The 15596-nt window shown below is 61.5% G+C and overlaps 3 protein-coding genes across 4 annotated transcripts; 2 read left to right on the top strand and 1 right to left on the bottom strand.

The window, feature by feature from the left end:
- Nucleotides 1-88: 88 nt before the first annotated feature.
- On the bottom strand, nucleotides 89-5517 carry PSMD2 (proteasome 26S subunit, non-ATPase 2). The gene is made up of 21 exons (XM_015871825.2): nucleotides 5336-5517; nucleotides 5104-5160; nucleotides 4739-4903; nucleotides 4471-4592; nucleotides 4137-4361; nucleotides 3883-4041; nucleotides 3505-3649; nucleotides 3237-3297; nucleotides 2917-3063; nucleotides 2665-2771; nucleotides 2386-2513; nucleotides 2222-2309; nucleotides 1935-2097; nucleotides 1750-1851; nucleotides 1518-1663; nucleotides 1257-1340; nucleotides 927-1094; nucleotides 753-847; nucleotides 515-646; nucleotides 316-438; nucleotides 89-234 (listed from the first exon to the last, which is right to left on the bottom strand). Exons 1-18 carry the CDS (start codon nucleotides 5468-5470, stop codon nucleotides 758-760), a joined length of 2292 nt encoding a protein of 763 aa, XP_015727311.1. The 5' UTR covers nucleotides 5471-5517; the 3' UTR covers nucleotides 89-234; nucleotides 316-438; nucleotides 515-646; nucleotides 753-757.
- Nucleotides 5518-5989: 472 nt separating this feature from the next.
- Nucleotides 5990-12919, top strand: ECE2 (endothelin converting enzyme 2). Its single transcript, XM_015871829.2, has 19 exons — nucleotides 5990-6416; nucleotides 7721-7807; nucleotides 8145-8289; nucleotides 8439-8654; nucleotides 8730-8854; nucleotides 8939-9085; nucleotides 9160-9225; nucleotides 9383-9571; nucleotides 9664-9806; nucleotides 9895-10009; nucleotides 10221-10331; nucleotides 10423-10521; nucleotides 10594-10671; nucleotides 10771-10874; nucleotides 11233-11343; nucleotides 11460-11527; nucleotides 12064-12254; nucleotides 12328-12423; nucleotides 12545-12919. Exons 1-19 carry the CDS (start codon nucleotides 6375-6377, stop codon nucleotides 12719-12721), a joined length of 2310 nt encoding a protein of 769 aa, XP_015727315.1. The 5' UTR covers nucleotides 5990-6374; the 3' UTR covers nucleotides 12722-12919.
- A 369-nt stretch (nucleotides 12920-13288) lies between these two features.
- On the top strand, nucleotides 13289-15596 carry LOC107318229 (mitochondrial ubiquitin ligase activator of nfkb 1-A-like). Of its 2 annotated transcripts, none has more exons than XM_015871827.2 (4): nucleotides 13289-13510; nucleotides 13704-13791; nucleotides 13873-13993; nucleotides 14159-15596. In XM_015871827.2, the coding sequence occupies exons 1-4, from the start codon at nucleotides 13394-13396 to the stop codon at nucleotides 14838-14840; spliced, it is 1008 nt and encodes a 335-aa protein (XP_015727313.1). In that variant the 5' UTR covers nucleotides 13289-13393; the 3' UTR covers nucleotides 14841-15596. The 2 variants fall into 2 exon arrangements, with proteins under 2 accessions (XP_015727313.1, XP_015727312.1); XM_015871826.2 differs by having other exon boundaries at nucleotides 13665-13791.

Genomic DNA, 15596 nt, shown 5'->3' with positions numbered 1-15596 from the left:
CCCCCCCCCCCCCAACCACTCAGCCCCCAGCCCCCCTCAACAGTCGTAGTATTGCGGTTCTTGCCGCAGGATGGGGGAAAAAACGAAGCCCTCCAAGATGGGGGTTGACGGGCACGTGCTCCTCGGTGGCCAGCTCTGCCCCGCCTCGCCGTGTGCCAGCAGCACAGGGGTGGTGTGGGTCTGGAAGCCGGTGATGGTTTTGGGTTTGCCCGCTTGGCCCACCACATCCACAGCCTGCAGGAGCAAGCATGCTGAGATGAGGAGTTATGGGATATAACCCCCCCCAGCCACCCATATCAGGCTCCAGCTCCTCACCTGTCCAACCCGAACCGATACAGGCAGAGGACGCAGCTCCTCATCGAAAGTTGACCAACATACGGCGGCCTCGCATGGCCGCAACCAGCCCGTACAGGACATAGTGGGACTTGCCCAGGATAACTGAAAGGGGATGAAAGGGAGAGTGTGAGTGTGGGAAGGAGGGGATGGATGAAACACTCTATGACACGTTACTCACTGTTGCGCACATCCAGGAAGGACACGAGGACGGTCAACAGTCAGCCTACAGCCACCGTGGCTCATGAGCTGCCCTATGCGCTGTTGCGTAGGGGCACAGGGTGAGCGTCCCCTTACCCAAGTGGGTCAGGCCCTGGTGTGGCACAGAAAGCACGTGAGCACAAGTGGGGCAACACGTGGTGGCCCCCCCATCCACAGCCACCCCCATCTCTTCCCAACCACAAGTGTGGGATCATCACCTGGGCTAACCGCACCATGAAGAGGTTGTTGGGGTCCTTGGCGTGGTACTGGGCGAGCTGCCGCAGCATTGCAGCCAGCCGGGCGTTGTTGGTACCTGGAGAAGGCAGGGATTGAGGCACCGGCCTGGTCCCATGGCTGCCCACCATAACACACAAGCTGCCACCCAGGCTTACCACTGCCCACCATGCCCATGGCAAAGATAGAGTTGTAGGAGACTTCAGGGTCAGCATCGTGGGAGAACTTGCTGAGGGTGTCCAGGATGTTGAGACGGGGGTTAGAACAGAGATTAGCGCCAGGGCCAGGGGCACAGCACGGCGCAGGGTGGGCTCCCCATACCGCAGCTGCATGGAACAGAGAGAGAGAAGATATTAAAACCCAGGTAGGGGCAAGGGCACGGTGGGGCATCCACAACCCAGCTTACCAAGGCCAAGATGTGAGAGAAGATCTGCCCTCTTCATCCAGGTCCCTTCCCAGCCCCACATTGTCCCCCAGCTGCCACTCACCAGGTGACCAAACGTGCGCAGGGCCATCTCTGCACCAATCTCCTCACCCATGGCAATAAGTGCAATGCCCAACACTGCTACACCCTGCAGAGACACCAGTACTGAATGCCAGGCAGAGACCACCAACTGCAAATGCAATCTCTTACAGCCCAGCTGGACAGCGAGAGCAGAGGATCCTGCTGGGGCCACTTCCTCTGGGTCTGACTCCAGACAGGGCAGCTACTGGGCCTGGGCCGCAGGTTCCAGCCCAGGTTTTCCTACCTGGTGTGCTCCCATGTCAGCTGAGTTTTCTTTCTTCTCTTTCTCCTTTTTGTCCTTCTTGTCTTTGTCTTCCTCTTTCTCCTTGGAGTCAAAGTGCTCACTGCAGATGTGCAGAAGCTGCTGTACCTTCAGGACATTCCCTGAACCTGTGAGGTCAGCAGTGGGTAAGGATGAGCAGAAGGAAGGCCTGGTCCCACTCCCACCTCCCTCAGCCTTGGTCAGCTCAACGCACCAGCATAGGCACAGATGTCTACCAATGTGTTGGCAAAGCTGCGGAACGGCTCCGACACCACCTCCAGCGCTGCCAGGATCGCCTCGATGGCTTCTCCCTTGCCTGTGAAGAGGCACAGAGTTCAGGGCACCCAAGAGATGCTCACAGTCCCAGCTCACAGGACCACCAGTGCTGCCCTTTCTTACCCAAGTGGTTCAAGCCCAGGCCAAGCGGCAGCCACCGGGCATAGGTGTCCTTCAGCTCCGTCTCTGATTTCTCCATGATGGTTTGGAGGATGGTGGAGGTGACATCCCCATTGCAAGAGCCCACAGATATCATGCCACAAGCCAGGGCCGTCACACCAGCCACCTGGGGAGGGAGCCATGTTCTTAGGGCACAGCACATCACACAAGGACATGCAGAGCCCAAACCAGCCCCAGCATCCCCAGGAGCTGTCAGGGACTCGTGCAGCACACCCTGCTCTGCTCCCTACCTCCATGCTGGACTTAGAGTCCCCCATCACTGGCAGCAGCAAAGTCAGGACATCCTCGCGGTTGGAGCCCGCGTAGGCCAGCCCCAGCCTATGGAGAACAGAGAGGAATGTCAGGGATGGCTGCACCATCCCACACAGCCAAGGACGCCAGGGCAGACCCTTACCCAAAAATGGCTCCGATCCGCATGGTGTTGCTGTTGTGGAGGACATAGTCAGATAGCAGGGCCAGGGCAGGGTCGCATTCATTCCTCACTCCTGAGTTGACGATGCCACAGGCCAGCAGGGCACCCGACTATGAAACAGAGGCACCATTATGCACTAGCCACCACCACATGGAGCTCCCTGCCAGCCAGTGACTCATGTCACCCCACAGGTTACACTTGCTCCCCAGGACAGGCTGGTTGGTACCAAGTGAGTATGGGGCTGAGATCAGTGCCACTCACCTTAATGTAATCCTCTGAGGAATAGAGGTACTTGTCAATCTGTGTGAGGCCCCCATCCACGTCCCACAGCAGTATAGTGCCCAATGAAGCTGCAGCACTCAACATTCCTGTTGAGTTCCCAGGTTCCCAGGGAGAAAAGCCCAAGTCAGTGTGACCAGCCTGGACACAGCAGGGCTGTACCCAACTGCCACACTTTCAGCAGGGCCCACAAAGGGTCACAACCCCAAGCCCACAGCCACCTCCAACCCTCACCGTGGTCTTTGTTCTTGTACAACCATTTATTGCCATCATCTGTCAGCAGCTTGTCTTGGCCGAATGCAGCATTTACAAAGCCGTTCACGAAGGAGGATGCCAAATTCATCCGGGCTGAGTCCACTTGGGAACCACTGCCCCCAAACCCTGGGGAACAAGATCAGAGTGAGGCAGGCCAACACTCCACTGCACAGTTGTCCCACGCCAGACAGTGGGTGAGGCCCCATCCCCAGCCACAGGGAAGGAGCAGACAAAGCCCACCAGAAGCAATGGGGTCTGCTCTATCCAGAGACAGACAAGGTCAAAACATGAGCTCTTACGGTTATTTTCCAAGTGGGTTTTGTAAATATCATCTGGTACTTTGGGCTCCATGATGTCCAGCTGCAGAGACAAGGGAAAAGAGGGTTATTTCCCCACAGACGCACCACAGCAGCTGTTCTACAAAGACAGCCTTGCCAGCAGGACCTGGCCAGGCTCATAGGGATAAGAGAGCTCTCCCCAGGTCTTGCCACAGAGCACAAAGCCTGGTGGCCAGGGCAGATCCCAGCCTGGAGCAGCCCAGAGATCTTTCTCCAGCACAGTGCTCACCTCTCTAGCCAAGGCCAAGAAATTGCTGTTGAGCTGGACGTTGGACATGATCTCAGTCAGGTCCTCGTACTCCTCCACGTCCTCATTCAGCTCCAGGAAGACCCCATGGCGGCCCAGCATAAAGGCCATCTGCTTCTGGACAACTCTGCAGAGGGAAGAGGCTTTGAAAGCATCCAGCCCCCATAGCCAAACAGCAGTCACATACCTCAGCCCACCCTGCTCAAGCAGCATACAAGAACAGCCCAGAGATGACTGGCTCCTGCTCATCTTTATTTTGGGGACACCAGTATCTGGCCAAGCCCCCAGCCACATCTGACAATGTCAGGATCCTACTCAGCTGTACTCGCCCCCCCGAGCCCAGGGACTGTCTCTACTTACACATCTTTGCAGGAGGTGAAGATGTCCTCCACCAGCTCCACATCATTGAGCATCAGAGCCAGGCGCAGGGCTTCAGGGTAACGGTTGAACTTGCGGAAAATGCCCAGAGCACAGCGTAGGAGAGCAGAGTTCTCAGGTTCTGGGACATAGCTTACGCAGCTTTGAGGAGGAGATGCATATGAGGATGAGTGTCAGCCAATGAAACTGGGCAGCCTTAGCCCACCAAGGGCCAGACAGATGCACCAGTCCCTCACCTGGTCAGGTAGAGGCACACTTTGGAGTAGGCGTTGTCATCAATGTATTTCTCCAGCATGTCCATCTGCTCGATCTCCATGAGAAGGTCACAAGCCTCGTGCTCTGCATTGTGAGCCATGTTGTAAGGGACAATCTCCTTAACCAGGGTGAGGAGTGTGTCCCTCTGTGCCTTGTCAGCTTCATCAATCTCCTGCCATTCCTTGGCCACTTCCCCTGCCAAGTGCCTGCAGGGAGAAGGGGACATCGTGACCACAGAAACCAGCCTCACCCAGCCCCGCGGATGTGAGGCAGCTGTTCTTATCCACCCCAAGCCCTGTTCCCAGCCAGTCTCACCTGACATATTCATGCCCCCACGATGCCAGCTCCTCCTGAGAGCCCACCAGGCGGTACTTCAGACACTCACGCTCCCCACTCATGGTCATAGCCAGGACAGAAATTATGTCTGCTGCAAAGCGCTGGGGACAGAGAGCTGGAGCTTCAGACTCACATGGGATTGATTGCACCCCAGAAGACCCACATGGGACTGAGTGCCCCACTGTGTCCACAGGGGGCAAAGCAAGGACGTGGCAAGTCACAGCCCACACAGGATGGCAGCACTCACCTTGTTCTCCCCAGCAGCCATGTTCTCATAGATCTCCTTCAGCTTGCCATAGTGTGGTCGGAGGAACTTGAGTGGTTTGGGGACAGAGGTCATGGAGGTGGTGGAGGAACGGATCTGCCTGCGCAGCTCCTCCAGCGCCGGGCGGTAGAGAGACGTGTCCTTCTCCTGCACATGGAAGAGGCCCATCAGGAGGTGTGTGAGGTGCTGACTCTGGGCTCAGAGCCCCCCACACCCTAAAGTCAGCCCTATGGGGCTGTGGCACAGCGAGCAGACAGGCACCCACGGGGCACAGCTCTGAGCACCCACAGGGCTGTGACACGGGGCATTTCCCCCCCAGTTCTCTAGGCTGCGGGGCCCGCACTCACCCCCAGACGCTCCACCAGCATCTCCAGCTCATCCTGCAGCTGTTTGTCCTCCTCCGACTGCCGGGATGGAACACACGGTTAGGGGCGACCCGCGGGGACAGCGCTGTCCCTGTTAGTAACACACAGCCACCCCGGAGCCCCCCGTACTACGTCACCGTATGACGTCACGCGGCCTAGGGAGCCCCGATGACGCCATCCCGCCCCGTGACTCAGCTCCCCGGCCGACTCTCACCAGCTCCTGCTCCTTCTCGGGCCCCGCGGGCGGATCCCGTCGGTCCCGTCCCCACAGCTGAGGGGTTTTCTCGTCTCCTCCCGAGCCCGGCCCGCCCTGCACCCGGCTCTGCCCGCCGCCGCCTCCCGCGTCCATGGCCGCTCCGCCGCACACCGGCCACGCTCTGCGCCTGCGCACGGCCCGTAGTCTACGTGACGTCATCACCGTGCGCCCGATGGGAGTTGCCGCTGGTCGGAGTGGGCGGGGCTTATGAGATGTGGGCGTGGCTTAGCTGATTGTGGGCGGGGCTTAGCGGGATGTGGGCGTGGCTTCGTGGACCCTCCCCGCGTGTCCTGGCGCCGGGCGGTGACACCCACGGGCGTGGGGAGCGGAGTGTCGGGGTCAGGACGGGATGGGGACGTGGGACGTGGGGACGGGGAGCCCGGAGGGGGATAATTACCCGCAAAGCAGTGACACGCGTGGAAGTGTGACACGCGTGGCACAGCCGGTCTCGTAGCGCCGTGCCCGCCTTACAGCACCCGCCCGCTGGTCCCCGGGGGTGGCAGCGCTGCCGTGGGCGGCTGTGTCTGTGCGTGACACTGTGTGTGCGTGACTCTGTGTCTGTGCGTGACTGTGCGTGGCACCGCGTGGGCTCCGTGTCCCCGGTTCCGCTCCCGGTTCCGTCCCGCTGCGCATCGCTGTGACCGCACCCGGTTGCGGTGCCGGTGCCGGTGCTGCGGCTCCGCCCGTTCTTGCGGAGGGCGCTGCCCCTCGCGGTCACCTCGGCGGCGGGGCCGGGCGGAGCGGTGCCCCCCGCTGCATCCTCCCCTGAGGTCGCCGGTCTTTAACCGTCCCCGCTCCCCGGTGCCGGTGCCTCACCCCGCTGGTCCCCAGCCCCCCGGTCCCTTCCCACTGCGGCGGCTCCATCCGTCCCTGCCCGGCGCCGCTCCAGCTCCCGGACCTATTCCCGGTGCCGGTGCCGGGCCATGGCGGAGGCAGGCGGCGCTGCGGCGGCGGCGGGGGCCCGGAGCGGGCCGGGCGGGGAGCGGAGCTAGGCGGGATGGCCAGGATGAACGTGGCCCTGCAGGAGCTCGGACACGCCGTGAGTGTCGGCAGGGAGGGACGCAGGGGACAGGAGGGGGGGGCGCGGGGACAGCCCGAGTGTTGGGGCTGGAGAGCTGCGGGAGATGGGAAGGGATGCGGGGGGCTGCGGGGAGAAGGAGCCGGGGGGAAAAAAGGGATTGAGAGCCCGTGGTTTGAGGGGGCCTGGGGGGCTCCGCATGGCAGCAGGGGAAGAGGGGCAAAGGGACCTCCCCGCTGGGAGAAATGGGGCAGAAATGGGAGAAATCGGGATGAACCCACGGCCCCTCGCAGTGCCAAAGCAGGGGGCACACCTGGAGCTTGTGGATGCTGCCCCACTGCAAGTCCCGGGGCTGGGGGGCCCATTTCCCCCACGGATGGCGCAGGAAGAGCCCATGGGCTGGATCCTGCCTTAACCTCAGGGTGCCAGGAGGGATGCGGCTGGAGGCGACATGGGGCACCGCGGCAGACTGGAGCACCCAGCCTGCCCCAGTCCCGAATACCAGGCTGTCCAACACCACCATCCCACAGTGATGGAACCCCCCCCCGGCTTTGCAACCTCCCTGCGTCCCAGTGATGGGCAGGGGAGCTGGGAGCAGAGCGCTTATCCTTCCCCCCCACACACACCCCAGCAACTCCATACCCCTGAGCACTGCAGAGATGCGCAGATGGAGGCTGAGCCACAGCCCACCCAGGCGTTAACTCTGAAGCCTGAGGACAGTGCATACCCAGAAACTCTATACCGAAGCACCCTGCTCCTTTCTGCAGTTCAATCCCCCCATCCCTCCTTCCTCGCTGAGCTGTTTGCAGCCTCCATGGCAGGGAGGGTGCAAGCAATGGGGCTGCCCCCCCGGCTCTGGTGCAAAAGGGTCTCTATCTCACCAGCATCACTGGTCCTTTGCAACCAGCCGATGCCCCCCCCCCATGGTTCCCTTGTCCCCCTGGATCCCTGCACCCTGTCTTGCATGGGTGGGAGGAAGGGGAGAGGGCTTCCAGATGTTTCAGACCAGTGCACATCTGCATGGAAAGTTCCAGGTGGGGGGGAGGGGCGAGGCAGCAGCACTAAGCAACGGTTGCCAGGAGATGGGGAGTGAATCTCCGTGGCGATGTGGCACCTGTCAGCGGGGTGATGCTGCCATTGCCATGGTGACACGCAGGGATGCTCGGGCCCCAAGGGCTCCCACCAGCATCCTGCATTGCCCTCCCCAGGGCAAACCGGGGATGGGGCTGGCTTCTGGAGGAGGCCCTGTCCCCCCCAGGCACCTGCTGTAGGAGGCAGAGGGGGCAGTGGGGTGCAGCCCCCCCCAGCCTGCTTTCCCCCCTCAGATGCCTGACTACAAGCATGCCACGCTGCAGGAGGACGAGGGGCCGGAGCCGGCAGGGGATGGCAGCGCTTCCCCCGACAGCGTGGAGGTGAGCTACGGCACAGCTCCCCTGCTTTGCTTAGGACCCCTTTCCTGCAGCCCCAGCCCGCAGCATGAGTGGGGCCGGGAGCCCGGCCAGCCTTGGCTGTCATTAGATGATGTGCTGGGAGGCAGCCAAAATGCAGCAAAGAGTGATCCCCTTCCCTGCAGCTCGACAGGGGGTGCACCAGCATCCACAAATGGCTCGTCCACAAGGGATGCACTGGCTTCAGAGTGGCCATTTCCAAGCTTAGTCCCCATCTAGTCCCCATGCCCCACAGCCAAGCCAGGGCACCTGGGAGCAGTTTGGGGAGGGGATGTGATGTCAGCCCCTGCCTCCTGCCCAGGTGGGGTTTCGGAAGGGGACGGGGCCACTGCTGAGCCGCCTGGCCTCGCGCTCCCAGCTGGAGCTGGTGCTCTGCACTGTCGCTGTCACGCTGGCCCTTCTGCTCGGCATCACCATCGTGGCTCTGGCCGTTCAGTACAGCAGAGGTAGGAGACTGCCATGCTGGGGTAGAGATGCCATTGCCCTTCGTGGGGACAGCAGGTTGCTGGGTGCTGTACCCACTCCCAGTAGCAGCCCCACTCTGTGCCTCAGTTCCACTCCCCCCCCACCCCTCCCCGCATCCCTTTCCCTGCAGATCCCTCCCATACCATGTGCCTGACGGACGCCTGTGTCCGGGTGGCCAGCAAGATCCTGGAAGCCCTGGACACGGACACTGACCCCTGCCAGGACTTCTACCAGTACTCGTGTGGGGGCTGGATCAAGAGGAACCCACTGCCCAACGGGCGCTCCAAGTGGAGCACCTTCAACAGCATCTGGGAGCACAACCAGGCTGTCATGAAGCACCTGCTGGGTGAGCGCGGTGGGGATGGGAGCTGTCTGAGGGTGCCAGCAGAAGGGGTTTGGGCTGAGCTGTAGTATCCCGCAGAGAACTCCAGCTTCAACTCCAGCAGTGAGGCGGAGAGGAAGACGCAGCGCTACTACCTGTCCTGCCTCAAGGAGCAGAGAATCGAGGAGCTGGGCTCCCAGCCTCTCATGGAACTCATTGACAAGGTGAGGGCTCAGCTCTGGGGACAGTCCTGGAGCCTCCCCCATAGCACTGAGTGACAAACACCTCCTGGTTCCATTTGGTGGCAGATCGGTGGATGGAATGTCACCGGCACCTGGAACCAGAGCAGCTTCATGGAGGTGCTGAAGATGGTGTCAGGCACCTACCGAGCAACCCCGTTCTTCACTGTCTATGTGGGTGCAGACTCCAAGAACTCCAACAGCAACGTCATCCAGGTGGGCGCTGGGGGTAGCAGGCACTGGGGGCTCTGGGATGTATGGGACACCCATGCTGTCCCTCTGTCCCCAAGGTGGACCAGTCGGGGCTTTTCCTTCCATCCCGGGATTACTACCTGAACAAGACTGCCAATGAGAAGGTGAGTCCAGGATCTCTGCATGGAGCTGGGGACTTAGGGACAGGAGGTCCAGGGGCAGCAGGTCTGAGCCCCTGGTCAGATCTTCACCCTAAGGGGTGGCCAAACCAGGAACCTGTGGGCAGAGGAGAGCTGCACATGTGTTTTGGGGTCTCACCAGGTCCTGACTGCATACCTGGACTACATGGTGGAGCTGGGCATGCTGCTGGGGGGGTCCAAGGAGCCCACCCGCCTGCAGATGCAGCAGGTCCTGGACTTTGAGACGTTGCTGGCCAACATTACCGTGCCACAGGCTGAGCGGCGAGATGATGAGAAGATCTACCACAAGATGAGCATTGCTGAGCTGCAGGTGGGTGTGCTCCCAGTGAGTGTGGGATGCAAGGGTGTCCCAAAAGGACACCAGAAGGAGTGCTGCAGAACCACGTCCCCATGCCCCTGCAGGTCCTTGCCCCTGCCATCGACTGGCTGGATTACCTTTCCTATGCACTGGCCCCACTGGAGCTGGCTGAGACTGAGCCCGTGGTGGTGTATGGGGACGCCTACCTCCAGCAGGTCTCTGAGCTCATCAACAGCACCGACAGGAGGTGAGCACCCCCAGGGATCCTATTTAGGCATAGGACATCCCCCATGCGCTGTTCTTGTGGCCACATGAAACATCCCTCTGTCCCATAGCGTCCTGAACAACTACCTGATCTGGAACCTGGTGCAGAAAACAGCATCCAGCCTGGACCAGCGCTTTGAGACAGCCCAGGAAAGGCTGCTGGAGACACTCTATGGCACCAGGAAGGTAATGGGAGGGGGGTTGGGGCCACCCTTCTCTATCCACAGCAGTGCATGAGTATTTGGGATCACTTCTGCCCCGGGCACTCCTTGGGACACTAAGCCCCAGATGCAGTTTCACAGTGAAGCATCTGCCCACAGCCAGGGGGAAGCAGTGGGCAGGGAGGGAGGTTTGTGTCTGCCCCGGCATCTCATGGGCTCTGGTCTCACTCCCACAGTCCTGCACACCCCGCTGGCAGACCTGCATCTCCAACACAGATGACACGCTGGGCTTCGCCCTGGGCTCCCTCTTCGTCAAAGCCACCTTTGACCGGGACAGCAAGGCCATAGTGAGGACACATCCCCTCCCCATCCATGAGATCTCCTGCTTTCCCCCTGCATGAGGGGCATGGGGAACACAGCATCCCCTCCTATCCCCAGGCAGAGGAGATGATCAGCGAGATCCGGACAGCCTTTGAGGTATCCCTGGAGCAGCTGGACTGGATGGATGAGAAGACGAGGCAGGCTGCCAAGGAGAAGGTGAGAGATCCTCAGGAGACCCCTCCGGTATCCCCCCACCCCATCTAACCACCAGGGCTTCTCCCCATGCAGGCAGATGCCATCTATGACATGATCGGCTTCCCAGACTTCATCCTGGACAACAAAGAGCTGGACGATGTCTATGATGGGGTAGGGGCTCATGGGGAGGGGTCTGACACATTCACACAACCCATGGTAGGACAGTGCAGAAAGAGACAGTCGTTCCTCACCCATCCTCTTCCTCACCAGTACGAGGTCTCTGAGGACTCCTTCTTCCAGAACATGCTCAACTTCTACAACTTCTCTGCCAAAGTGATGGCTGACCAGCTGCGGAAACCTCCCAACCGTGACCAGTAAGTGGGATGGAGGGCTATGGGGGTGGAGGATTCAAGGAGAGAGCACGGGCTGGCACCTTCATGGTGTCATGGCGGCAGCAAGTCATCTAAGCGTGGCTTAGGGGTCCTGGGTCACTTAGGCATCCCTTCCCTACAGGTGACCCCACCAGGGTGGGAATAAGGGTTAGAGCACTTCAAGAGATGAGGTGGCACAGATAATTGTGGGGACTCTAGCTTTTACCCAGGATGGATGCAGAGTCCTTTGGTCATGGGGTGGGTGCCAGGCCCTTGCCAGGGGGACCCAAGGAGAGAGATGGCACAGGATGGCCCTGGGGGGGGGTGGGCAGAGGACACACGTCCTGTCGCCATTCCCCAGGTGGAGCATGACCCCACAGACCGTCAATGCCTACTACCTGCCCACCAAGAACGGCATCGTCTTCCCCGCTGGCATCCTGCAGGCACCATTCTACGCCCGCAACCACCCCAAGTGAGCCTGAGATGGAGCTGAGGGGCAGCTCCTGGATGGGGGGTGCTCATGAGCTGGAGGGGCTGCCCAGCCGCACCCCTTCTACACTCACTCACCTCTTTCCTGCGGCCCCATAGAGCCCTCAATTTTGGTGGTATCGGCGTGGTGATGGGGCATGAGCTGACCCACGCCTTCGATGACCAAGGTGAGAGCAACAGAAGTCCCTGTTGTCTTCCCATCCCCCTCCCAGACTCATCCCCTCGGTGTGGGGAGGGGGTGCCGCTTTGCCATCCATTGCATCACGCGTGCTTGTGGCCCTGGCCACCCCCCAACCCGGCTGGCTGGCTTCCCCTTCTATGTCCTGTCTCCCCAGGTGGCACCTGCCGATACCTCCCCCCGGCTTCTCTGTGCAGCTTTCGCTCCATCCGCTTGGTGAGGACACGGTGTCTGCAGCTCGGGCCGGCCCGTGGCCCCCCAACCTCCTCATCCTCCTTTTGGGATGGGTCCCTCTCACATCCGCTCTGCTTTGCACCTTCACCAGACTCAGCGGGGATGAGTGGGGGCCGTGGGGGGATTTGTGATCACAGGGGATAGCTCTGTATGGGGATAAACACACCGCAGGGGCTGGGGGACACTGTGCTCAGAGTGCATGAACTCAAGCCCCCTGAAGGCCCTTACAGTGCTCAATTTGGGGAACCTACAGTGAGTTTGGGGTCGCTGCCCCACGGTTTGGTCCCACAGGCCGTGAGTACGACAAGGAGGGCAACCTGCGGCCCTGGTGGCAGAACTCGTCACTGGAGGCCTTCAAGAACCGCACGGCCTGCATGACGGAGCAGTACGGCCGCTACACCGTGCACCAAGAGAACGTCAACGGCCGCCAGACGCTGGGAGAGAACATCGCCGACAACGGCGGGCTGAAGGCGGCCTACAACGTGAGTGGGACCGCTGGGGTGGGGGGCAAAGCCTTTAACCCCCTGTCATGGCTTCACAGCATCCATCCCGTAGGCGTACAAATCCTGGCTGCAGAAGAATGGAGAGGAGAAGCAGCTGCCAGCGCTGGGGCTCACCAACCACCAGCTCTTCTTCGTGGGCTTTGCACAAGTACGGCTCCGTTCTGTGTCCCATGGGGTGCCACTTCTGCACCCCCAAGGGGTTATTGCCCCCCTTTTGTGCCCCCAAGGGGTTATTGCCCCCATTACCGATCCCTACACCCCATCCCCAGGTGTGGTGCTCGGTGCGGACCCCCGAGAGCTCCCACGAAGGGCTGGTGACGGACCCGCACAGCCCCGACAAGTTCCGTGTTATCGGCACCCTGAGCAACTCGCGGGACTTCGTGCAGCACTTTGGCTGCCCGCTGGGCTCGCCCATGAACCCCGGCAAGCACTGTGAGGTCTGGTAGGGACGGGACCCCCCGCTCCCCCATCCACCCCCGCCATCCCCCGTGTGGATGGAGGCTGGCAGCCCCCGGCCCCGCCGTCCTCACGCTCCGTCCCGCCCCGGCTTGGCTCCCCCATCCCTGCCCGCCGGGCACTGGTGCCTTCCTGTGCGGGTGGCTCTCGCTGACTTTATTGAACGATTAAACGCAGTTTCCACCCACGCCAACGTCCCCGTGTCCTTCGTGGGGGAACCGGGGGGAAAATGGCGGCCCACGCCGCCACGCGCAATGCCCGCCGGGACTTGTAGGCCTCGCGGCGAGCAGCGCGGCCTATCGCAGGGCACGACGGGAGCTGTAGTTCGACGCGAGGGATGACGGGAGGCGTAGTTCCGACCTCCGCCTCCTCTGCAGCAGCAATGCGGAGGCTGCACTACAGCTCCCAGCAGGCAGCGCGGCCGGGCCTGGGTTCGGGCTCAGGCTGCTCGGGGGGCGGCAGGGCCGGGCAGGGCCGGGGTGAGCGGGGCCGGAGGGGGGGGTTGGGGCCGGGCTGGGAGCGCAGGGTGAGCCGGGTGTGCTGGGTGAGCCGGGTGTGCTGGGTGAGCCGGGTCTCGGTGCGGCCCTGGATGCAGAGCCCGGGCCGGGTGCGGGATGAGCAGGGAGTGAAGTGAAGGGCCGAGCTCAGGCCCCAGCCCGGCCATGGACGCGCCGCCCATCAGCCCCGTGGAGCTGCTGTGCCTGGGCTCCAGCGTCGCCTTGTCCGGCCTGTTCTACTACCTGTACAGGAAGAAGGCCCGTGTTGTGGCTCGCATACAGGTAGCCTGGCCCACCGGGCCCTCCCCCACCCGCTGTCTCTGCCCCGTTATCCAGCCTGGTGCACCTGCTGCTGTGTCCTCCATCAGTATCGTGATGCCCAGCACCTGGCAGGTCATGTCCTGCCACATGTCACACACAAACCCTGTACTACCAGCCCGTGGACCTGTGTCCATGCTCGGCCCTGCTCTTCCAGGAGGCCCCAAAGCTCCAGGTTGATGACAGTTTACCAGCAGTGGTGTCTGCGGCCGAAGGGAGGTGCCTGCCTTATGTTGCCCTGGAAGGTAAGGCGTCCCCACGGCCACACGCTGGGGATGGGGAGCAGGCTCTGGTCCTTTGGCTGTGATACATCCGTTTGTCCTCAGGCATCGTGCTGCCAGCCAAGGCTGCGCTGTCCAGCCATTACCACGGGGGATTGCAGGGTGTGATCCAGAAGCTGCTTCTGAAAGAGCATCGGCTGATCTGGAACAGCTTGGCACGGAGCTGGTGAGCAACAGAGGGGACATCGGGGCCAGACCCCAACCTCTGGGGACACATGAGAGGCAGAAAGCAGCTTGCTTAGAGACTCCGGTCCTTACCCTCAGTTCAGCCCCAGCAGCTCAGGTTTCCTTCACGTTCTCCACATCTCAGTGCTGTGCTCTCCACTTGCAGGACTGAGAGCGAGCGGGTTCTCTCAGAGCAGGTCTACACTGTGCCCTTCTTGCTGGCCTCCCCGGATGCTGATGTGGTGACACAGGTGAGCGTGGAGAGTCCGCTGCGAGCTGTCTGCCTGCCCCTGGAGATGGTGTACGAGCGCTTCGAGCAGCCAGCACACGGCTTCCGCGACCTGCTGGGCCACTACCTGAGTGGGGAGAAACCTAAAGGCATCCTCGAGACAGAGGAGATGCTGCGGGTGGGGGCCGGGCTGACAGGCATTGGGGAGCTGGCCCTGCACCCTGATGGCTCCCTGCACCTCCAGCCACCAGTGAGAGAGGGCGAGTATTTCTTGTGCCTGGGGGACTGGCAGACGGTGCTGGCCGAGCTGGAGTCAGCCAGAGGGTTTTGGAAAGGCGCAGCTGTGTTGTGTGCTGTGGTGGGGCTGGCTGTCCTCCTGCACACCCTGTGCCGTGCCATCCGCCATAAGCACCAGGACAAGGAGCCAGAGGTGGAGGAGGATGGCGACGAGGGGCTGGAGGACTCCTGTGTGGTTTGCCTTACCCGGCCCCGTGAGTGCGTCTTCCTGAGCTGTGGCCACATCTGCTGCTGCTTCCGCTGCTTCCAGGCCTTGCCTACTCGTCTCTGCCCCATCTGCCGAGGGCCCATTGACCGCGTCGTGCCCCTGTATCAGGCCTGAGAGCATCGTGGGGGCAGCAGGGCAGTGCCAACCAAGCTTGGTGTGAAGCTTGTAGAAATCTCAGCCGTCCCCTGGCGTGCAGCTGGATGGACCCTGCTGGGGAGGGAGGTGTCCTGGCTTACCCCAGTCTATTCCGGGGTAGGGTTGAGGGGATTTACAGCCTAGTCATCCTATTTGCCCCTTTGTTTGCCCAAGTCACACCTCCACCCCTAACGTGAGAGCATAGGGTCAATGTACTCCTAGTGCCTGACACGAGGAGAGGAGACCCTGTGCCATTCTGGGTCTATTTTCTGAGTCCTGAACACTTCCCCCCTTCCCTCCCCTCCCTGCGATGTGGCTTTTTTCCTTGTTTTGCTTTCCCGGTGTGTGGCTTTGACTGTGGGTAAATGACAGGACTGCAGGGAGATCCCAGGGCTGGTGAGACACAGCTGGGGAAGGTGAGGGTACAGAAACCACCCAGAGCCACCACTGTGTCACACCCTGGTACCAGCATTCCCCTACCGTGTGCCCGCGCCCATTAAGCAGACCCTGTGGGGGTTGAAAAATCTCCCTTCACTTGCTGCTCTGGCACCTGGGAAGGGAAATGGGGGCAGCGTGGGCTGCAGCATCCTGCTGTCCCTCCCCACGGCCTCCCCAGAGCCGGAGGGCAGCTCCGAGGCAGCCTCGAGCACCCGCTGAGCCCCGTGCATCCGCCCTGGAGCCAGCGCAGGAGTGACGCGTGGTTGTTTGTCATTGATAAAGCTGAGGAGCCAAGCA

The sequence above is a fragment of the Coturnix japonica genome, chromosome 9, assembly GCF_001577835.2.
Source record: "Coturnix japonica isolate 7356 chromosome 9, Coturnix japonica 2.1, whole genome shotgun sequence".
Taxonomy (NCBI): domain Eukaryota; kingdom Metazoa; phylum Chordata; class Aves; order Galliformes; family Phasianidae; genus Coturnix; species Coturnix japonica.
Note: the sequence above shows the minus strand (reverse complement) of the source record. Positions and strands in the feature narration are given on the sequence as shown.